This window comes from Anabrus simplex, chromosome 7, assembly GCF_040414725.1.
Source record: "Anabrus simplex isolate iqAnaSimp1 chromosome 7, ASM4041472v1, whole genome shotgun sequence".
In the NCBI taxonomy this organism is placed as follows: Eukaryota; Metazoa; Arthropoda; class Insecta; order Orthoptera; family Tettigoniidae; genus Anabrus; species Anabrus simplex.
The window spans coordinates 100348436-100372946 of NC_090271.1; the positions used below are offsets into that span (position 1 = coordinate 100348436).

The following is a 24511-nucleotide window of genomic DNA, read 5'->3' on the forward strand; positions in this document are numbered from 1 at the left end:
CTTCCGTTAGTGTTTAGAGAGAATGGTTGTCCAGTTTGACTTCTAAATGCAATAATAACCACCGCCACCATCATTCCAGGTATGTAGCTGTACTTTCCTTTTAAACAACAATCATCACCACACCTTGTTACTTGCTTAACATCCCTTCAAATGTATATATTTTAAGAAATGCCGGGGTGTCGTAGTTTTCTCTGGTACTTTATTTAATGTGCGGGAAGCCAATGACATGGAATTACATTCACCCTCAAATGCCACCGGCCTCTATTAGGTTCCAACCCACTATCTCCAAAACGGAAGAATAACGACTGACTTCAAGATTGGATAGTACTTTTGTCGGCGAGCGCTGCCGATTCTTTCATAACGTCTTGTTAAAATGGATTTCACATACACACACAAAAATCCTGATGACTGCGATATCCATCTAGGAATAATAATAAGAAGAAGAAGAAGAAGAAGAAGAAGAAGAAGAAGAAGAATCGCGGAGGTCCCATAATTTTGGCCCGCAGTTCTTACACGTGCCGGCAAATCTACCAACATGAGGCTGGAGTATCTTCAAATACCACTGAACTGAGTTGGGATCGAACCCGTTAACTTGAGCTTTGGGAGCTAGCGCTCTACCGTCTGAGCCACTCAGCAGAGTTCATAAGACACTTTTCCCAGGGGTGTTAGTCACGAACCCCAGTGACTCACTCCAAGAAAAACGTTATGCCCAGAGACATTTCCAGTAATACCACTATTCGACCACACCAACGAAACGGTCACCAATTAATTAAAAAAGATACTTTGTCTAGTTTCGGCGCGTGTGGAAGTTTGGAAGCCTTTAGTCAATCTGATGCCACTAAAATATTCCTACGTAACTTTTAAATAAGGAATACTCTCTTAGCATTTCAGGGATTGTAGGGCCAGCTTTGCAGCTATGATATTCAGGTAGACAATACTGCCACTTGCCTTGGACCATTACTGAAGTTGAAGATAAGATAACAATACGTCCTACATTTTTGCACACATCTACATTAATCCTATACTTATATTTTCCCACAAAGGGACCGTAAACGAGAAAGCTTCTCTGGGTCACAGCGGCAATCACTTTTTCTGTGTTTCCTTTGAACAAGTCCGCAGTAGGTCATAGCTACGTGCGCATCTGCGTCCTAATTCTTCCCCAGCCGCCGCTCCTTTTTGGCGTACTCTCATGAAGTATGTAACAATGTTTCTCTCGAATTTAAACTAGATGTACATGGTTTAGGATGGGTCACATAATCAGGGGAAACTTTTCATAAGGATGAATGCTATGTACAAACAGTGCACGTTTTCTCTAGCTCTCTCAGCGCGGGCTGCGGAGAGCGGTGTGTTGTACTTTCGCCTCTCTTCTTCAGCACGGCCAACCAACCAGCAATGGAACCAACAGAAACAGCGTTCGTCATATTGACATAAGAATAATACTTCAACATTTTGAGTAAAAATTCATTCACTGCTGTCCGACTGCGAGTCTACGGAGGAATATTCGCCACTCGTAAAACGTGCTGATAGGGCTAATTATTCCATTCAAGGGAATTTCCATGACACCATTGCGCCTCCAATAATCGTCTTCAAGTTCTTGGACGTGTTTGCAGTACCCGTCCCAATCCAAGCGATTGGCGGGAGTTTGTGCTTTCCTACTTTTGCGGCTGACATATCTCCCGTGCTGTTGTGTTCTTTAAAAATTCTTTTTATTTTTGCCCAAGCCAGTTCTATCGCATTCAAATCGCAGGCGGCTCCTGTGATGATCCTGGAATAGCCTCAGCCATTTTACGTTCTTCCATGAATCGTCGGAGATGTAAAAGTTGCAAAAGAAAAGGTGTATTCTGTGAAAAGCAGGAACAATTGGTCAGCTTATATTAATTTAATGGGGTTGTTGCTCAGAGTACCGTAGTTAAGTCCTTTAAATCAGTTATCTTATTCAGCACTAATTGAATTCGTTAGCACCTACCGTGATAATCTGTAGTTGGAAAGTAGAGAATAATAATAACGAAAAGCGTAGTAGACCTATTTCTCCGCTTGCAGTAATCTACCTACGAAAGGCAATATTCTCGCTGCGCTGCTATTATTAGTACAGTGACTCTATATGTAATTAATAGTGGCTGTTGCAGTTGAAGATGTTAGCTCCGAATACGAAGTTTAGCGAGAAGACTGACTCGTGAGATGCTGCGGCGATCGATCTGTCAGTAAGACCGAGGCTAAGGAAGGTCGATTAATTCAAGAACTGAAGATCGTGGTTGATGGTTTGAAATCGCTGTTTCACATTATGAACAAACATAATGATTGTGAGGAAGGCATTGAAATAGGAGTGGATGATATGTCCTGAATGTAACACTGTGGGGTGGGAGGAAGGATGATGAAGGCGAGATACTGACGGAGAGCGAAGAGTGGAGGATGACTCGCTATAAAAATGTAATCGTTGCTATTTGGCTGTCAAGTCTCCATTGGGTTTTACATTGGCTTGAAAAACTGAACTGATCCTACATTTATTGAAATCAATACTGACATCCCTAGAGAATGTTTGATGCTATTTTGAATCCTTGGTAGAAGTAGCTAGGATTATCTTCAGATAAAGCAATTTATTGAGACTAGTGATCCTCAACTCAATGACGTATACAACTTGCTTCCAATAAAATATAGACTGGCTGATATTTATTTGCTAGTGTTTCAACGTCACATAAACTCACACAGGTTTTCAGCAACGCTGGGAAAGGAAAGGGCTAGGGTTGGGAAGGTAGTGCACGTGTTCTCTGTCCATATCCCCGGCATTTCCTCGATGTGAAAATCGGAAACCATTTTCAGGGCTGTTGACAGTGAATATCGAACTCGCCATCTGACGCAAGCTTATAGCTATACTACTCGAAGTCCGTAGCCTACCGTAAATTCCTCCAGAGTACCGTACATACAATTGACTCGAGTGAATGTAAGTGTGTGAATGAAACCAAAAATGACAGTATCTTAGGCTATCTTATTTACGTTTTTACTCTTCTCGTTCAAGAATAACACTGTTTCTTTATGGATTTTAGTGAACTCTGACTGTAACATAGTAATATTCAGTTAATTTAATTTTGCCTCATATTAGAATAAGTTTTCCTTTAAGCTAGTTATTAGATACATTCTTTAGTTATTAATTTGATGCTTTTCTGTTATTGTCTACTCCCTATTTATCCTATACTTTTTCATCAATAGTAATTCTAATTAATTGTACTATTGTTACTCATCTGATTTACTCGTCTTATCTGATTAACTGTAATTGATTACCATGATATGTTAAATGAATGCTGTGAAAATCTAAAAATTGTACGTGGTTAAGTGTAAAAGAGGGCCAAGAACCCTACCTTCACCACTTTATAAATAAATAAATAAATAAATAAATAAATAAATAAATAAATAAATACAGTAAATAAATAAATAAATAAAAAACTCACTGGATGATTTTGGCATTACATCCCTGCACATTTTCTTGTGTGGGTTTTAGAACAGCTTCCAAAGATTAAGGCAATATACTACGTACTCGTGCAACATAAAACAGCTGACAATGATAACTCTGCTGGGAGCTATCACATTACGAGGTAATTTTGTCATCCTAATATCCTTTCATATTTTCCGGTAAATTATCGTCCAGGACCTTGTAATGGATTTTGAGAAGTAAAATATAGGATAACGTGAAACCGAATTAGTTGTTGTTATAGTCTATTCAATATTTTGTAAACCATTGTAGTGCTTGGAATTTTTAAAGTTTAGGGTCTAAATGCTGCATGTTCCCTTGACACGACAGGTATCTACATTTAATATGCAAATATACCATTGAAAATAAGTATCAGTGTTCTGATATAAACAATGCCCTGTACTCTGTATTACTGTGCGATTGTTTTCGCTTTAGAATTAGTTATTTGGCTGAACCAATGGGTAACCTTTGGCGAAGAGACTCCGTAAGGATTTTATTTCCCTCCAAACGTATTCCCGTTTCATTTTATGGCTTGATACATCCTTGGTCACCAGTCCGTGAACTTGCGAGTACAGGAAACTCTGTAAGTGCCCTAAGCAAAGGCAAAGTCATCTTCTTATGAGTCAAGAAAGCCTTTGGAGGAGTGGAAGAAAGGTTTCCACTACCCGTAGCCTGGGCATTAAGTGGGACAGAGTGGTTAGCTGTATACTGGCAGCCATTTTCGCCAGGAATCAACCTGGTACTCATTTTAGGTGTAGGTTGAGTGAACTTCAGGTTCATGTGCTTCTCCAGAAGTAGAAATCTCGTTATTAACTATTTCAAAATTCGGACAGTAAATCGAATCCACGTCCTTCTTTAATAATAATAATAATAATAATAATAATAATAATAATAATAATAATAATAATAATAATAATAATAATAATAATAATAATGTTGGCTTTACGTTCCACTAACTACTTGTACGGTTTACGTAGACGCCGAGGTGGCGGAATTTACTCCCGCAGGAGTTCCTTAACCTGCCCGTAAATTACCGTCACGAGGCTGTCGTATTTGACCACCTCCTAATACCACCGGACTGAGCTACGTCCTTCTTTATTACCTCGGCTAGGCAGCATCCCTTGTACCCTAACCCTTGATATAAAATAAATAAATAAATAAATAAATAAATAAATAAATAAATATGTACCAAGCCAGAAAAAAATCACACGACAGTCGATAACAACACCAGGAATCGCACTTTAAGGTCTTCAAAGGAAAATAAACACAAACTAGAATGAATATGCCTGTAGCAGGTCTCAATGTAAGCTGTAGAACAAGTGTATGTTTGTGTGAAAGACAACGTTTCTTCACAATTATGTTTCACTTGCTTTACGCCGACATCTTCTTGAGGTAAGCCTCAATACGCCAATAAGTTGCCGATTAATTCATTTAGTAGTAAGTAATTATTAAGCACAACATAAGAAGAATTAATGTTTTAAATAATCTGTTAGACCAGCAGAATGATGTCATGGTTTTTATCATAACAGAACAGGCACTCAAGGCCAAGCGTGAACAGTTGTTTCCAACAGGTGTTTCACATCTGGGAAGTGAGAGTCGTGGACCCAACTTTCGCTGACGGAAATCTTGCAGTGTTAGCAGATTAAATCAATAAACAGAAACACTTCCTTAAACTATAAAAGAGCATTTTTGGCAACAAGGAACAAGATTCTACGTTCTACCGGTATAGACACGAACACACCCTTGGACGCATCCCATCATTCATAAGATTTTTTTTTTTTTTTTTTTTTTTTCATTAGGCCTAACATGAACATAAACATAGAATACTTTCGCCCTTCATCGTGCTTGAAACCTGCTGGATATAAAAAATATTTAGTAAACCTTTTTGCAGTCGTGGTATCGACATCGGAAATCGAGTGAAAGTAGTTTCTTCGTAGCCTGAAAGGTTAAAGGGATACGTTCCCTCCTCCTTGAAGTAGTTCTTATCACCTGGCAAACAACGGCTTGGATCATAATTCATAACAAATAGTCACTACGAACTCTATGCTCCACACTTTTAAAAAGTAGGTCTTGCGGTCCTAGCAGAGTTTACCAGGAAATAGCTCGGCTCCTTGGCTGAATGGTCACCACACTGGCATTCGGTTCACAGAGTCCCGGATTCGAATTCTGACTACGTGGGGATTTTAATCGCGTCTGGTTAGTTTCTCCGATTCGGGGGCTAGGCATTTGTAATAATAATAATAATAATAATAATAATAATAATAATAATAACAATAATAACGTTATTGGGAGTACGTCCCGCTAACTACTTTTAGGGTTTTCACAGACACCAAGATGCCGGAATTTTGTCATGTGACCTGGCAACACTGGATACATGTACTTACGCTCTACAAGTGATGAGTGAAAGAAATTAAATTCTGTGTTTATGAGTACGATGTTACTATACAAAGGAGAACTCAACCTTAATAACATATTAATTCTAGGTACTACATTTCGAGAGAAGATCAATATTGTACTCATATCAGTGTTTACAGAGGCCAGCCCAGTTATGCGTGTTTAGCCGTTACCTATGGAGTACAAAGACAGTATATAAGGCAACATCTTGAGAATTGCTGCAAGAAAATTGGTCGTAAAGTAAACAATTTTGCTAAAGTACAGTTCACTATAGTGACTGCGGGCATGTCTACACGTTTAATGAAAATCTCGCATAACTGCACATTTTTTGAAAGTAATTACACAGAAATATAGGGATTAAGTGCACATGTTTATTTTTCTCAAGATTTGGAGCAACCCTCGATTAGGTGCAACACGATTACAAGTACCGCAGAAACAAAATGAACATTGAATAAATATTCCTGGTCGATATGCTTCTAGGGTTTGTGGTTAGCAGAGTAGCCAGGCAGCCAGAGAAGGGAGCAAATTATGTAAAAGATTTCCTGAAAACAAGCTCAAAACCAACAGCATGCAGGAAGCGTCCGTGGTCCTTAAGGTCAACAATGACTGTATTAAGGCCAGACAAGCCTGTTAACGTGTCTTTTGCAACGGAACGGAACGTGATGTAGAACTATTAATGCAATTAAAAAGCAATGGTCCGTATTGCCAACAAAGTTACTCTCACCCACGATGAGATGCAGCCTCGGCATTTGTTTGATGTGAAAATGGAAAATTATGGAAAACCATTTTCACGGGTGACGACTGTGGGATTCGAACTTACCATCTTCTGAGTGTCAGCTCACAGCTACACGAGCTGCACCGCGTTCCAACTTCTTCAATAAAAATACAAACTTTTTTTGCATTATTACTATTATTATTCGTTCTTTCTTTTCTTTCTCTGTTAGGGTCTTCCAGGAACCACGTGTCAATTTCAATATTTCTGTTGTTCTTCTTCCTACAATTCCTTCATTCTTCTCACTATGTATCTTTTTCCTCTCCTCGGACCCTTTCCTTTCGACCTTGCAATCCTTCCATTGTTAACATTTTCGTTTTAAAAATCTCTCTCTGTAGCTTCTTATTTTTCTCCTGTATTGCTTCTTTCCAAACCTTTCTTGACTTCATGAATCATCCAGCTTCTTGTTGCAAAGATATTGAAGATCTGTTTGGTTAACCTGTTGTCATCTATTCTGTATAAATGTCCAAAAATTATCAATCACCTCTTTCGTGTTGTTTCTGATATGTTTTCTATGTTCTGATATATTTCATCATTACTTCTTGATTTCCAGAGCTCTGTAGTTCTTAACGGACTGAGTATTTTCCGTATCATTCTTATTGCCAGTATTTCTTAATTTATTAAGCTTGTAATTCAGTAGAAGACATTCACTCACATATATGCATTCCACTTTGACTACTGTGTTGTAGTGTCCTATTTTAAGGTTTTTAGATAAACGCTTTTTGTTGTGAACTGTATGTTTTTTTCATCTCTACAGCGCATTTTCATAAACCGTTTTCTTGAACGGTTTCTTCCAAATAATTGAGTTTACCCATTTTCTTGAGCTTTTTTATATTTGTCATAAATTTGTTTTTGTTTTCTACAGAAATTCTTAAGTCTGTTCTGTTGGGCATCTCTTCCACGAGATTGACTTGTGTTACTGCATTTGTCAGGTTTTCTAAAAAAGTACCTTACGTCTGTATTTAGTCTGAATGGTTTAGACATTTCAACCATAAATTTTACTTTGGATATGGTGTTTGTGAGGGTTTCATGGATTAGGTTTGCCAATTGTTAGTTTTAATTCAAAAATTCACGGATTATTTTATCTAGAGTTTCCCTATTAACAGTCAAAAGCCTTTTTATAATCTATAAATGTTACTACTATGTCTTTGGAGTTCATTAATCTGTGACGGATTATGGACTTCAGGTTGAATAACTGTTCTGAGCAAGATCTTTCTTTTCTAAATCCACTTTGATATTCATCCACATTATTATTATTATTATTATTATTATTATTATTATTATTATTATTATTATTATTATTAAGTTTTGGTAATCGATTTTGTACTTGGTGGGTTATAAATACATGTGGAGTCTATCGTAGTATCTGCGCAACTTTATAACAGTACTATAGCGTCACTTGCCTACTACGAGGGCGCTCCTGTGAAAAATATCAAAACTTGTTTTGGAGAAAGTAATTAGAATTGGGGAAGAAAAACAAAAAAACTATCTGTAAGTTACTGTACAGTCACTCAAAGAAGAATGAGCGCATGGTATTGTGCAAGTTCCTCTAGGTAGGTACACTTTTCGCAGATAAACTGAAGCTACAGATGAAATGTTTGTTGGGGAGGGTTTGTATCTGCATGTGGAGGTCAAACATATTTTGATAATAATTAAAATTAAGTCTAATAAAATAAATTAAATGCTAGGAAACGACATACCATGCTTTCATTCTTCCTTTGAACGAACATTAAGACAGAAAACTTGGAATAATTTGAAGGTCTGAATGAGTGCCCTCAAAATCTTTGGAGAAAGATATAGCATAATGCTTGTTGTACACCACCACGTTTTCTTTCAATTCAATACTTCACAAGAAAAATTGTCAAAGATTGTTCAAAACATTGCTGAAAGTTTGACAGATTTGGAATGATTTGGCAAGGTTTTATAGCATTATGTTTTAACATGGAGGAAAGGCAAACAGCTGCTGTAGTTCGAAGAGAAACACGCAATATACCATAATTTACATGGGAAAACTATTAATGAGGTAATCTTCAACGTAATTTTGCAATGTACTGTATTTACTGCCATAACATCATTTGTAGAGGTTATGTTATATTGCATTTACTCACATTAACTGAATAAATATGATAGCAATGCAACGGAAATACATATCTTATTACATGAAAACATATTAGGAATTCCGTAATAATAATATGCAAAGATTGTCGTAAATCGATCATTGCTGACAGTGTTTACTTATAGGTTACCGTGCGGTAATAAACTTGAAAGCTGTCCACTTCCTTGATATATATTCTCTTACAATCTCCTCGTACTCTGCAGTTTTATTCATTTTATTGTGGTACTCTACAAAGTCTACTGAATATAAGTAGGGATGCGCCTCATACTGGCACTGATACACATCGGTCATGAAGAAGCCATTTTTGTCGCTTTAATCCCCATCCCGGCAATCCCAGCGTGCACCATTAAAACTCGAATTCCACTAGTCAATTCTGTCAAAGACTTTTGGCAATTCTTCGATCAATTAGAACATGCTCTAACTCACTTTCAAGACTTTTGAAGACTTGTGATATGACAAGTAAACTTGTGAAGTATTGAAAATTCTTGGGAAGTCTTGTGAAATCTTGAAATTGACAAAAATTTGATCGTGTACATACAACAGGCTTAAGAAACTCCAAAAACTGATCAGGAACCGACCAATAGGTGAACAATATAATCTTTTCAACTCAGGGAGGAAATAAAGTGATGCAAGGAAATAAATATTTTCTCAATTTTTCGCATAAATGGGAGGTTATATGTGAGGGAATGGAGTAGTGTTCAGTTTATTGTAATTACGATATTACGTTCATCGACTCCCGCGCACATACCAAGAGATTAGTTAAGATATTTCTTTATATAATACAGCAGTGCAACATGTAGTCTTGACATTTAAGATCACGTAGCCCTCCCTGAGGACAATCGCACGTGAAAGTTGTTCTCACATTCCATCGTAACTATAGCACGCTCGTGGAAGTGAGGTGTTGGGAGATGCGAAATGAAAACATAGCAGAGCTTTGTGTGTGAGCGAGATCTCTCAGTCTTCAGCTTCTTTCCTAATTGTCTCACATTTGATAATTGTAAAAGCAAAAGAAACCATATCTCAAGGATGCCGACCACTCACTTTGCATATTGCATGGATATATTATAATCTATGACGTACAGTACACTAGTCGCGCATCTGGCTTGCAAGGCACATACATTTAAAAAAGCTAAATAGGCCTAGATAACATTTTTCGGGGTTGAGATCCACATCGCATAGCCATCCCTGATGTTATCCATCCACCTCTTTAACGGTCTACCACTGGGTCGACGTCCTCCAGGATCGAACTCGGAGTGCTGTTTTGGCAACAGAATCTTCCATCCTTTCTCATTTTTAAACCTGACGGCACGCCATACAAGAACGGAAACATAATATTCGTCAGGAAATTGCCGGAATTCCTCAACGTGAACTACAACAAGTGATAAATAATTTCCTAACGAGGAGCCAAAAATGTGTAGAGAGTGAAGGCAGGCAGTTTCAACACCACCTTAATGATCGTTCAGATCTGTAACAACTGCCTTTTAATCACGGAAGCCACATGGAACGCATACTGGCCATCCAGGCTAGAATTTTGTGCGAAATTTGAAGTTAGATGTTTCCTTTCCAGAATTTGAAAACTCGGGGCCAACAAATTTGTGTACTGTGAGAGATTACTCCTGGTATGGGGGTTTAAACAGCACAATACCTGAGGTGCTATTTTTTTCCCACTCGGACAGCTACGGTTCAAATCTCGATCGATTACGCATAGGAATTTTCACCTAAACAATCACATGAGCTCAGAAAAGGCATCCGTCCTTAAATCTCTGTTCAAAACCAAACATGAGGCAGGGTGGGTCCAGCGGCCCCGAAAATAACCGGGATAATCTTATTTTTACAATTTGTTTTACGTCGCACCGACACAGATAGATCTTATGGCGACGATGGGATAGGAAAGGCCTAGGAGTGGGAAGGAAGCGACCGTGGCCTTAATTAATTTACAGCACCAGCATTTGCCAGGGGTGAAAATGGGAAACCACGTAAAACCACCTTCAGGGCTGCCGACAGTTGGGTTCGAACCCACTATCTCCCGGATGCAAGCTCACAGCTGCGCGCCTGATACTGAGTCTGGGATGAGATTAGATTAAATTATCTGGCATAATTTTACGGCCGGATGCTCTTCCTGACGCCAACCTCAGTCGATGAGCTAATGAAGATGAAATTAATATTATGGTGAATGAAATATAGTAAGTGAGATTGAATCAAGGTGTCGTAAAGCTAATGCAGTGAGCTCGCAGTTGCGATCAACAGTATTCTGTAAGAAGGAAGTCAGCTCCCAGACGAAACTATCTTTACATCGGTCTGTTTTCAGACCAACTTTGCTTTACGGGAGCGAAAGCTGGGTGGACTCAGGATATCTTATTCATAAGTTAGAAGTAACAGACATGAAAGTAGAAAGAATGATTGCTGGTACAAACAGGTTGGAACAATGGCAGGAGGGTACTCGGAATGGGGAGATAAAGGCTAATTTAGGAATGAATTCGATGGATGAAGCTGTACGCATAAACCGGCTTCGGTGGTGGGGTCATGTGAGGGGAATGGAGGAGGATAGGTTACCTAGGAGAATAATGGACTCTGTTAGGAAGGGTAAGAGAAGTAGAGGTAGATCAAGACGACGATGGTTAGACTCAGTTTCTAACGATTTTAAGATAAGAGGTATAGAACTAAATGAGGCCACAACACTAATTGCAAATCGAGGATTGTGGCGACGTTTAGTAAATTCACAGAGGCTTGCAGACTGAACGCTGAAAGGCATAACTGTCTATAATGATAATGTATGTATGTATGTATGTATGTATGTATGTATGTATGTATGTATGAAAATGAGGTGAGGAATCGGCTGTGGCCTAGGAATAGGAATTGTCGCGGCATTGGCCTGGATGTGTAAAAGGGAAACCACAGAAAACCATTCTCAGGACAGCCGACAGTGGGGTTCGAACCCACTCGACTCCTGAATGCGGCTCCATAGCCGTAGCGCGTTAACCTTCACGGCCATTTTACTCGGTAAATAAAACCTGCCAATAAACTAGCAATATTACATAACTTTCAACTTTCTAACCCAACGTGCTAACAAATTTGAACGAGTAACAGAAAAGACAAAGAGTGCCTCAACTAACAACAATATCAAGTCAACCCACATGCGCAGACCGACCATGGCCTTCAATTGGAAAGAATTGCACCAAGCGAGATGAAAATGTCCCGGCATTAAAAGGCACACGATAAATAAATAAATAAATAAATAAATAAATAAATAAATAAATAAATAAATAAATAAATAAAATTTAATGGTCCGCCTCTGTGGTGTAGTGGTTAGTGTGATTAGCTGCCACCCCCAGAGGCCCGGGTTCGTTTCCCGGCTCTGCCACGAAATTTGAAAAGTGATACGAGGGCTCGAGGGCTCAGCCTCGGGAGGTCAACTGAGTAGCGGTGGGTTCGATTCCCACCTCAGCGATCCTCGAAGTGGTTTTCCGTGGTTTCCCACTTCTCCTCCAGGGGAATGCCAGGATGGTACCTAACTTAAGGCCACGGCCGATTCCCCCTCTTCCTTGTCTATCCCTTCCAATCTTCCCATCCCCCGCAAGGGCCCTGTTCAGCATAGCAGGTGCGGCCGCCGGGGAAAGGTACTGACCATCCTCCCCAGTTGTATCCCTGACCCAGAGTCTGAAGCTCCAGGACACTGCGCTTGAGGCGGTAGAGGTGGGATCCCTCGCAGAGTCCGAGGGAAAACTGACCCTGGAGGGTAAAGAGATAAAGAAGAAGAAGAAAAAGATAAGTAATGTTAACATTGATTAGTTAGGTGCGTAACATTGTAGGTCAGTTATGACAAGGCCAAATGCCACCAGAAAGTGCGTGGACAGATCACGCAACAAAAGCGGATTAAGCGTATAGAGCAAAGCATATCAGCCCAGCAGGTACGGTTTTTGTGGCGACTTTACGGCTATGTCGAAATGAAAAAAAAAAAAAAAGTACTTTAACGTCGCACTAACACATCAAAGGATTTTGACAACGGAAGGATGGGGAAGAGCTAGAATTGGGAATGTAATGGTCGTGGCCTTAATAATACATCCCCAGCATTTGACTGGTATGAAAATTTGAAACAACGGAAAACCATCTTCAGGGCTACCGGCGGTGGGATTCGAACCCACCATCTCCCGAATGCAAGCTCACAGCTACGCGACCGTAACCGCTCGGACCAAATGTTTTTATTCAATTAATGTAAGCCTATTCATAGGATAACAAGATAAAGGACAAAAACTAGTAGTTGACTAATGAATATGCTATATTTCAATAATAAGAAGAAGAAGCTAGCCTCGTGCACTGGCACGTAAAACAAGACGTGAGAGACAAAATAGTAAAACTATTATTATTATTATTATTATTATTATTATTATTATTATTATTATTATTATTATTATTATTATTATTATTATTATTGCACGAATTCTCTTTAGCGCGGGGAATCGAAAAACAGAAACATACTGATCATTTATGTTTTATAATTAACGTAATAATAATATGCGGACTTGGCGCAGTTTTGCGGACGCATGCCCTCCCGGGCGCCGATTCTATACAGAGGAATGTATTGCGTGTTTTTGTAATGGTTGGTAGTGTGGTGCGTTGTGTGTATTGAGACAAAGAAAAATGATACCGGGCATTTTAACTTCACGAACGTTATAGGTAATATGAGACAGTTTCTGATAACCGAGTTATTTTGTAGGCCTACTTAGAAACAAACAAATCACCATCTCGAACGCCGTCACGAGCACACGAGGCTCAAGGCTATGAATATCTCTCGTCCCTTTAACCCTCTACTGTATACTGTTGTCTTTAGGCAACAAATAACTTTTCACCTGTGTAAATGGATAAATATTATAGACAGAGGTAGTTTTACGGCACACCTTCAACTGTACATTCAATTAAACACATATCCCAGTGATGCCTTGTTTTTTTTTTTTTACATAACATAAGACAAAACAGCCCTACAGCCAAAGGTACTCCTTCCACCCCGTCAACATCCACGCGAACCAACCACCGTTTATTTTACGTGGGCCCTCCCCATCATATTACCACAGGCTTCAGGAGTACCTCTGGCTCAACCTCAAAGACATTACCGACCTTCGGTCGTGCAAGTATACTTGCGCCCTGCAATACGTACCCATGGCCAGTAGGCAGTAATGTTCGGTCTTTGAATGTTAAAAGCTTAGCGTAAAACCGTAGAAAACATTATAGGTAATATGAGACAGTTTCTGATAACCGAGTTATTTTGTAGGCCTACTTAGAAACAAACAAATCACCATCTCGAACGCCGTCACGAGCACACGAGGCTCAAGGCTATGAATATCTTTCGTCCCTTTAACTTGAATCATCAGCAGAAAATCACACGCACTCGTGGGGATCCGATAATGCTAGCTTTCACTCTCCCAACACAAGACTGTATATCGCAAAGAATTTTTATATCTATCTATCTATCTATCTATCTAATGAAGGCTAGTCGAAGCTCAGCGATGTACTGTACAGTATAAAATTAGGAGTCGGGTGCAGAGTCGGCTTCGGTCGTAACGGTGGCCATGGCTCTACCGTGGCTCTACACATCTACATTCGGTAAACGGTAAGGAGCTGGTCTCCACAGTCGGCTGTCTGAAAATGGTTTTCCATTCTCCTGCGAGGTAAACGGGCTTAGGAATAGAGTACCGTTTATGTATTGGCGCTTAATAAAATAAATCTACAAGAAGTCCCCTTCTTCCTCGTTTTAATCCCAAATTATTGGCGTTGGTACTCGATATGGATATGGCCCGCTTTTACGGCCGAATGCCCTTCCCGGTGCCAACCCTGTGAGGATATTCACTATTACGTGTTTCCGAGCTGTTTTTGCAGTGTGGTGTTTCGTATGCAGATGAAGAGATAAATACTCCGTCCTTGAGTCAGAGGAATTAACCATACAGAGTTTAAATCCTCGGATCGGACAGGAATCGAACCCGGGAGCCTCTGAACCGAAGACCAGTACACTGACTATTCAGCCAAGGAGCCGGACTAAATAAATATTTTATATTTTCATGATTATATAACACCGTCTTTACCATTGTTAATACGCACCTATCGTACGTGTATCAGCTGGTATTGCTAGAATGTATATAAAATAGGTTTTCGATGATGAAATAAAAGGAGCCGGTCTGGGTAGCTCAGACAGTAGGGCGCTAGTCTTCTGAGCACAAGTTGGCGGGTTCAGTCCCTGCTTAGTCCGGTGATATTTAAAGATGCTCAAATACGTCAGTCTTGTGTCAACAGATTTACTGGCACGTAAAAGAACTCATGCGGAACAAAATTTTGTATCTCGGCATCTACGAAAACCGTCAAAGTAGATAGTGCGGATCCAAAACCCATGGCATTATTATTATTATTATTATTAATATTATTATTATTAAAAAGGAACTTGCTCGATAGACGCCTACAGCGACTACTACAATATCAGTAAATACAGACTGTGGGTGGGGGTGGTAGAGTATTTCCACGATATCCGTGCCTGTCGTAAGAGGCGATTAAAAGGGAACCCCAGGGGGCTCTTATCTTGGGAACGTGGGTTGGCGACGACGGGGCTGCTAGCTGAGTCTGGCATGACTTTCACTTACTTGTGTCGGGCTCCTCAATTTCTTATTTCCTATATGACCTCCCTTGGTTAACTCTTGTTCTTTTCCGACCCGGATGGTACTAGCTTTGTGAGGCCTAGGGTGTCTTTCATTTTCACACCTTTTCCATTTTCCCTGCCAACGACCGTAGCCGTGTTGAAACACCGGATCCCGTGAGATTTACGAAGTTAAGCAACATTGGGCGTGGTCAGGAGTTGGATGGGTTGCCACGCGCTGTTGGTGGGGTGGGGGTAAGGGAATGGAGGAGCGGAAAGGAACTGGCCACCCTACCGCACATAAACTCCGGCTCAGGAACACCTCTGCGGAGGTTCGGACCTGCCTTCGGGGCCCCCTGTGGGTGGGGGCGGTAGAATAACACCAACGGTATCCCCTCCCTGTCGTAAGAGGCGACTAAAAGGGGCGTGGGTTGGCGACCATGGGGCCCTCAGCTGAGTCATGGCATTGCTTCCCCTTACTTGTGCCAAGCTCCTCACTTTCATCTATCCTATCCAACCTCCCTTGGTCAACTCTTGTTCTTTTCCGACCCCGACGCTATTAGGTTTGCGAGGGCTAGGGAGTCTTTCATTTTCACGCCCTTCGTGGCCCTTGCCTTTCTTTGGCCGATACCTTCATTTTTCGAAGTGTCGGGCCCCTTCCATATTTTCCCTCTGATTAGTGTTAAATAGAGGATAGTTGCCTAGTTGTACTTCCTCTTAAAACAATAATCACCACCACCACTACCTGCCTTCGGGCAGAATAACCCTTACCTTACCATTTTCCCTCTAATCAGTGTTAAGAGAGAATGGTTGCCTAGTTGTACATCATCTTAAAACAACAAACACCCCCACTATGGCATCAGTCACATCAAGTTTCTCACACGTCTGTTCAAGTCTACCTAATTATCTCACGTAATTACTAGAGTGATGTCGCAATGCGGGTCGTTCCCTATCTTGTTTACAAACTTACACTGAATGAAATCTCGCCAATATATGAAACAATCACGCCCGCGATTTCGAGAACGTAAACATACCTAGTTCTTGACTTACTTCAAATACACAGCAGTGTCGTTGATACTATCAATCCCTCGCCACCCCCCACCCTACAGGCTGTGGTAAGGTGTTCGCCTCCTCCGAGATCGAATACCAGCAGAGCGGATCGGCATTTATGAGTGTGTAAAGAGGACAGAACCGTGTCATTAACTTGAATACAACTTGAAAAATATTCTGCTGGGAAAAGTCATCATACCTGCGTATGTCAATAGGCATACATCACCTCTTATGATGATGATGATGATGATGATGATGATAATAATAATAATAATAATAATAATAATAATAATAATTTTCTTAAGCCTATCTCAGTTATTTCTGGGGCCACAGGAGCCACCCAGACTCACTTTGGTTTTGGCTAGGGTTTTAAAGCCGGATGCCCTTCCTGATGCCACGTGAATTTTGAGATGAAAATCTCAACCCAGCATCGACTGGGATCGAACTTCAGCCTTTCGGGTGGAAAGCCAGAAGCTACAGTACCGGTCAAAAGTTTAGGACCATATAAAGAAATAATGAAATATCATCTAAAACCTAAAATGGTGACACTAGACCTCTGTAATTTGTTGTCTGAGCTCTTACATCTAATAGGATATATGTCGCCTGATATCATCTTGGAACTGCTTTGAAAAGAAATGAACGCACAAAAAAAAACGGTGCCGCATTTTTTTCTGATATTTTTATATTTGCACATAATGACCCCGACCTATTGTCTACAAAAAAACAAAAAAAAATCTTGCTGGTAATACTTGCAACCAATTAGAATGTATGTGTATGTATGTTCAGTCTTCAGCCCTAAGGCTGGTTGGATCCTCAACAGCTCTGCCATCAGCTGTCATAGATGGCCTAGGCATCACTGAAGAGGCGTACTAGGGAAATGAGGAGTGAGGTAGTTTCCCGTTGCTTTCCTCACCGAGCCAGAAGTTGCTATTACATATCAGTCTGCCAAGCCCACTGACATGCATGCACCAACCGACCCTATGAGCAACATTTTCACACCATTCATAGCAGGGACTGGCTGCAGAAGGAATGGCATTACTAGCATCGCTCATACCTCAGTCACTTTCATATTGTCAAAGCCAAGGATAAGACAGAGACAGATCAATGAAAGTAACAAAATTGCTCTAGCCCATACCAAAAGACATAGTGCACTGTAAACACTAGGTCCTGCCAGCAAAGGCATACCAATTAGAATATACAGTGCATTATATCTCCATTTTGTGTGTGTGATCTTCCAACAGTTAAAAATTCATAACTTCTGCAATACTTGGCCTAACTCAATGAAATCAGGCGACATATTATGTCCTATTAGATATAAGACATCAGAAAACAAATTACAGAGGTCTAGTGGCACTATTTTAGGTTCTAGATGACATTTCATGACATCTTTATGTGGTCGTAAACTTGTGACCGGTACTATAAGCCGCTGAGCTAATCACACCCCAAATATTAATTAAAAATAAAAATCCACAGCCTGTTTCCAGTCATTCGACCGGATCAGGAATGGAATGAATGAAGCCCCCATCTAGCGACGAGGATAGGAATTGTGCCGACTGCCGAAGCCTGTTGCATTCCTCTGGGGCAACGAATGACAGGTGAAATGAAAGGATATTGGAGAGTGTTGCTGGAATGAATTATGACAGGGAAAACCGGAGTACCTGGAGAAAAACCTGCCCCGCCTACGCTTTGTCCAGCACAAATCTCACATGGAACGACCGGGATTTGCAAAACGGAACCCAGTGGTGAGAGGCCGGCGCGCTGCCGCCTGAGCTACGGAGGCTCCCAAATAATAATAATAATAATAATAATAATAATAATAATAATAATAATAATAATAATTACATTGCATAGGATATTGAAGACATTCGTCTGGAGTGTGGCATTGTATGGAAGTGAAACATGGACGATAACTAGATCAGAAAGAAAGAGTATAGAAGCTTTTGAAATGTGATGTTACAGAAGAATGCCGAAAGCGAGATGGATAGATCGAATTACGAATGAAGATATACTGAATCGAATTGGTGAGAGGAGATCGATTTGGCTAAATTTGACCAGAAGAAGAGATAGAATGATAGGACACATCTTAAGACATCCAGGACTTGTGAAGTTGGTTTTTAAGGGAAGTGTAGGCGGTAAGAACGGGAGGGGTAGACCAAGGTATGAATATGACAGGCAGATTAGAAGAGATGTATGATGTAGTAGTTACATAGAAATGAATAGGTTAGCACAGGATAGGGTGGCATGGATCGCTGCATCAAATCAGTCTAAGAACCGATGAGCCAAACAACAACAGGATATTTAAAAAGCTATCTCATACAATGTCTTAACCACTCCGCGAGGTGGCACAAATAGCAAAGTTCGAGTAAAACCCAGAACCCAACTGAGTCTGGCATTACTTAATTGTACCAGGTTCTCCTTTATCATTCATTCTATCTGACCTCCCTACATCAATCATTTACACTTCTGACTCTAATTATATGAGATTTATAAGGTTTACAGGGACTTTCATGGTGAGGTTGCCACTCTTCACCTTCTCCTAGATTTATTTTGGAGTGGTAATGCCCTTGTTTTGTTCTTTGAAACAACAGCATTATTTCTTAGCCGTTCGGACGAAAATATATGACAGGATAAAATGTGTAAAGTACAACTGAAACAGACTTGTTACCTAAGTCGATCAGATTCGCGTATATTAAAAACACTAATTAAACTGTCAGATCTTAGAGATACAATTACAACTCTCAAAAGGAGAGATCTAATTCACACGTACCCTCCCTCTAATGCAAGTAGACTGTCTGTCTGTTAGGTCATCAGCCCAGAGGTTGGTTGGATCCTCAAATAGCACCACCAAAGGTTATGCGGTTATAAGGAAACCCCAAAAACCAATGGTAGCACCAAAATGAGGCGTACTAGGCAAGATGAGGAGTGAGATAGTTTGCCATTGCTTTCCTCGCTGGGTCAGAAAGTACCATTGCAGTACGACTGACCCTGTGAGCAGCACATTTCATAATACTCAGATGCACTAGTCATGCTCTGAATGTCATTACTCAACACTACCCATACCTCAGCAACTTCCATATTGATTGGGACTTCGGTGGAAGAAAGTAGATTGTATATGATGTAATAAATGTCTCTCTCTACCAGGCAGTTCGGCTCCATGGCTAAATGGTTAGCGTGCTGGCCTTTGGTCACAGGGGTCCCGGGTTCGATTCCCGGCAGGGTCGGGGATTTTAACCTTAATTGGTTAATCTCACTGACACAGGGGCTGGGTGTATGTGTCGTCTTCATCATCATCTCATCCTCATCACGGCGCGCAGGTCGCCTACGGGTGTCAAATCAAAAGACCTGCATCTGACGAGCCGAACTTGTCCTCGGACACTCCCGGCACTAAAAGCCATACGCCATTTCATTTCTACCAGGCATTCGCCATTTTCGTTGTTTTATTTCATGTCTCACATCCTTTTACGTCTACCATTTCACTTTCTTGTCAGTTATCTAAAAACAGTTGATGTTATTAAGCCAGAAACGTTAATCCTGAACTAGTCCGACTCCTTGGCTGAGTGGTCAGCGTTGAGCCTTCGGTTCAGAGGGTCTCGGGTTCAATTCCCGGCCAGGTCGGGGATTGGGTGTTTCTGTTTGTCCCAACACACTCCTCTTCATATTCAGGCACAGCAACCACCATAAAAACACGCAGTAGTGATTACTTCCCTCCACATAGGTTTGGCGTCAGGAAGGGTACCCGGCCGTAAAACAGGGCCAAATCCACATGTGCTACACAGTTCGCACCCTCGATCCCACATGTGTGGGTAAAGCGGCATAAGAAGATCCTGAACTAATTTTTGCAATTCAAATTCTCATTCTATATTTCATGGAGCAGACACGACGGCCTAATGGATGTTTCATTGTTGAAACACACATATTGTTTACTTTTATACAACATATCAGGAAATATACTCCAGGATATTTTATTGAATTTTCCGTTTAATGTTATTCCTCCTTCTGGAAGGGTGTTCGCCTAGAAATATCTGGGTTAATTATTTCATTTTTACTTAAAGATTGTTCTAACCATTGTTTAAGTAAATTATCCACATTATCTGAACACAAGTCCAAATTATTTACGTTAACAAAAATAACATTCGTAAAGTTTCCCAAATCCCTCAGATTCTCCTCTGAACGGCTGAATCCGCTTCAGCATACAACACGATCCTCTTAAAAGCCAGTTTGATAAATCCAATACTTCTAAAGAACTGTTAAACAGCTGTTCACTTACGGATTTGATGAGAACTCGAATACATAGTTCGGCCAGCCGCTGAGGATTTGAGCGACGTCTTTTCTTCGATGACGTCTTCGTAGCAGACACCTCTCTCGGTCGACACTCTGCTTTGCGATGTATAACACAGTTAGAGTATACGTGCCCTTCCAAGACACAGTCACAATCTGCCTGAACAGAAGCAAAGGGCACAGCATACTCGTGCACTTCCTCTACTTTTTTAACACTAGGTACCTTTCCCTCCGGAACTTTGTGCCCTTCTGGAGTATGATTTTGGTACGTATGGTCGTGACAGTTTGCGGTATGGATACAACAGCAAGAACTAACATTGGTCGCCACTCTAATAAACTGGTCATTACTATACACATGGTCCTCTTCCTGATCCCTGTCATCACTGTCAGCATCCCCTTTAAGAACACAATTTAAATTTGCCATCGATGACGTCACACATTTCGATGATGTAGTAGCTAGTAGTTCATCACAAACACTAACACTTTTACCCAAAATAGAGATATCATTTTCAGATCTGGAAGACCACGATGTGGCCTTGTTTTGTAGTCTCAAAAATGGTTCAACAACCACATGCGATCTTCTCCGAGATACAGCTAGATGATCTTCTTCTTCCATATTAAGTTTGACACAGTCTCACACACACGCGATATAAACAAACAAATCACTTCACACACTTCACATATTTACTTCCTGGAAGCAATAGGCACCGAGAGCAGGTCAATAATCTATGTAGCACCGCAGCAAGCTGGTGACTGGCTGCACTTGGTCGACTCCTTGAGGGAACAGGTTCATCAGCTCTCTCCGTATCCCTACCTCTCGTCGCTCAAGGTGTCCAAAGAGCCTGACTTGGCTCAAGAATTCCCTTTCAAATACCGTACGGTACTACTCCGCCCCACTCCCCGACAAGCAACGGAATGAAAGCGTTGACAATTCACTACGAATACAAACTAACAAACCGTGCTCATTTCCTTTTGCCCTCGAAGTTAAATGGTCTCACGAGCCGGCGAACAAGTACTAGGAGTATACGCCATTGAGGGAATAAACAAGTCGGCCTCAAGGTCTCTACATAATAACTGTACCAAATGAGTATCCCTAATTATTATGATCCAAACACACTAACTTCATCTCCGTCTCGGTAATATCTGTTCCGGACATTACATAAATTTACCATTACCATAGGGCATGGTCTTTCGGCGATTTCCTACATGCAAGTAATAAATGACTTTCTGTCTAATGACTCAGCTGATAACCGTGCCTTAGGGATCTCGGTTACGTCTCAAAACTCACGAGTCTCAAAACTCACGGGCTATAATTAGTAACAAATAGTATCAAAACTCACGACTTCAAACTGGTAGCTAAAGTAAACATTCTAATGAGTCTCAAAACTCACGAATCCGGACAACAGGTGCTTGCGATGACTACATTAGGGATGAGGTGCGCGGTGACTCACGCTTCCCTACAACTTATGTTTTTCCACCGACTTAGGGCAGTCACACCGGTAGCAGATTGCCTATCTGTTGTTTATCTAGTGTTTTCTTAAATAATTTAAGAGCCTCTGGGGCCCCTTTTTAGTCGCTTCTTACGACAGGCAGGGGATACTGCGAATGTTATTCTGCCTCCCCAACCCACGGGGGAAAAATAATGGTTAGTGAATGAAATAGACCGAGGTGATTATTATCATCATTTAAAAAATATTTTGCTGTTGTCTTAAAGTTAATATAATGAATTTCTTACCTTTCACATAAATTTATAATAGTGACGTGAGGCCTCCGGGGAGGTCTGGTGCAGGTCTTTAGAGTTGACGCCATATAGGCGATCTGCACGTCTGTGAGGATGAGGCCCTACCGAAGATAAAGTCTAATGCTGAAGACGGCACGAATACTCAGTCCCCGAGCCATAGCTATTAACTAATGAAAGTTAAAATCTCCCACCCGAACGGAAACCGAACCTGGGACCCCCTGGACCCCTTGGTCAAAGGCCAGCATGATAACCATTTATGCGTGCAGCCGAACGACATAAAATTAAAGGGTATATTGTCTGCTGCTAGTTAAAAGAAACTGCCAGTTGTTAGTACTGGGGCTTAGTTCCATAATGCGGCCAGAAGGCGGCATTTACTTGAATAAGGAATTTTAGAGATATTAGAGGTCAAGATAGTTAATTCACTCATTTAGTTTCAACATTTGGAGATTCATTTGGAAAAAGGTGTATTTCTAATTTTCGTAAGCGTTCATCTATTCGCTTATTTCAATCGGTTATCTACCCGACACCCTTAAACCGAAAAATAAATATCCATGACGCATCCTATTATTCCGCGCGATATAACTGAATGATATTTGAAACTCATTCGATTATTTTATTTGATTATTCATTCGATTATTTAAATAATCGGATGAAAGTTATTTGATTATTAAAAGTACTCGTATTCGATTATCCCATCCCTAATAGGGTGGACATTTATCCATTCAAAGAAGGACTGGCCCTGGTCGTGAGTTTTGAGACTGGCGCAGGTAGAGAGACTTACTCTTTCTAATCCTCTCCAGGAATTCGTGAGTTTTGAGACTGGCCCAGGTAGAGAAACTTGTTCTTACTAATTCTCTTCCTGGAATTCGTGAGTTTTGAAACTCGTGAGTTTTGAGACGACACGAGGGATCTCCCCCTGTGGGCGTGGAGCGGTAGATCGGTTATCTCCTGCCTGTCTTAAGAGGCACGTGATATGGGAAACCCCAGGGGAGCGTCGATTGGTGACCACGGGGCCCTTACATGAGCCTAGAATTGCTTCCACTAACTTGTTCCAGGCCGCCCAGTTTCAACTGCCGTATACGACCTTCCTTGGTCAACTTTTCTTTTCTAGTGGCTTTACGTCGCACCAACACAGGTCTTATGGCGACGAAGGGTTAAGAAAGGACTAGGAGTGGGAAGGAAGCGGCCGTGGCCTTAATTAAGGTACAGCCCCAGCATTTGCCTGGTGTGAAAATGGGAAACCACGGAAAGCCATCTTTCGGGCTGCCGCCATTGGGATTCGAACCCACTATCTCCCGGATGCAAGCTCACAACTGCGTGCCCCTAACCGCATGGCCAACTCGCCCGGTCAACTTTTGTTTTCTTCCTAACCATTATTATTATTATTATTATTATTATTATTATTATTATTATTATTATTATTATTATTATTATTATTATTATTATTAGCCTATTCCTCCCCTGCGAACCATATGACCTTGCCGCGGTGGGGAGGCTTGCACGTCCCAATGAAGCAGATAGCCGAGCTGCATATGCAACCTTATCGGAAGGATATCTGCTGACAGACCAGACTAACGAATGATTCATCGAAAGGGGAGTAGCAGCCTTTCGGAAATTGCAAGGGCGGCAGTCTAGATGATCGACTGATATGGCCTTGTAATAATACTCAACATGGCTTAGCTGTGTTGATACTGCTACACGGCTGAAAGCAACGGGAAACTACAGCCATAACTAACTCCCGAGGACATGCAGCTCTCTCTGTATGAATGATGTACTGATGATAGCTTCCTCCTGGGTAAAATATTCCGGAGGTAAACTAGTCCCCCATTCGGATCTCCGGGTGGGGACTACACGAGAGGGGGCAATCATCAAAAAGATTGATACTGACATTCTGCGAGTCGGAGCGTGGAATGTTAGAAGTTTGAATCGTTGTGGTAGGTTATAGAATCTAAAAAGGGAAATGGATAGACCAAAGTTGGATGTAGTTGGTATAAGTGAAGTACGTTGGCAGGAAGAACAGGATTTTTGGTCAGGCGACTACAGATTTATTCGAACTTGTCGAAACATTAGTTTAGTATCTC

The 24511-nt window shown here is 40.9% G+C and overlaps 1 protein-coding gene across 1 annotated transcript in view; it reads right to left on the reverse strand.

Moving 5' to 3' along the window:
- Nucleotides 1-21349, reverse strand: part of Myo10A (Myosin 10A) — a 460053-nt gene extending 438704 nt beyond the window's left edge. The window contains exon 1 of the mRNA XM_068228601.1: nucleotides 20679-21349. Within this exon, the coding sequence (XP_068084702.1) occupies nucleotides 20679-21305 (627 nt within the window). The 5' untranslated portion in view covers nucleotides 21306-21349. The remainder of the gene's footprint in view (nucleotides 1-20678) is intronic.
- Nucleotides 21350-24511: the final 3162 nt, after the last annotated feature.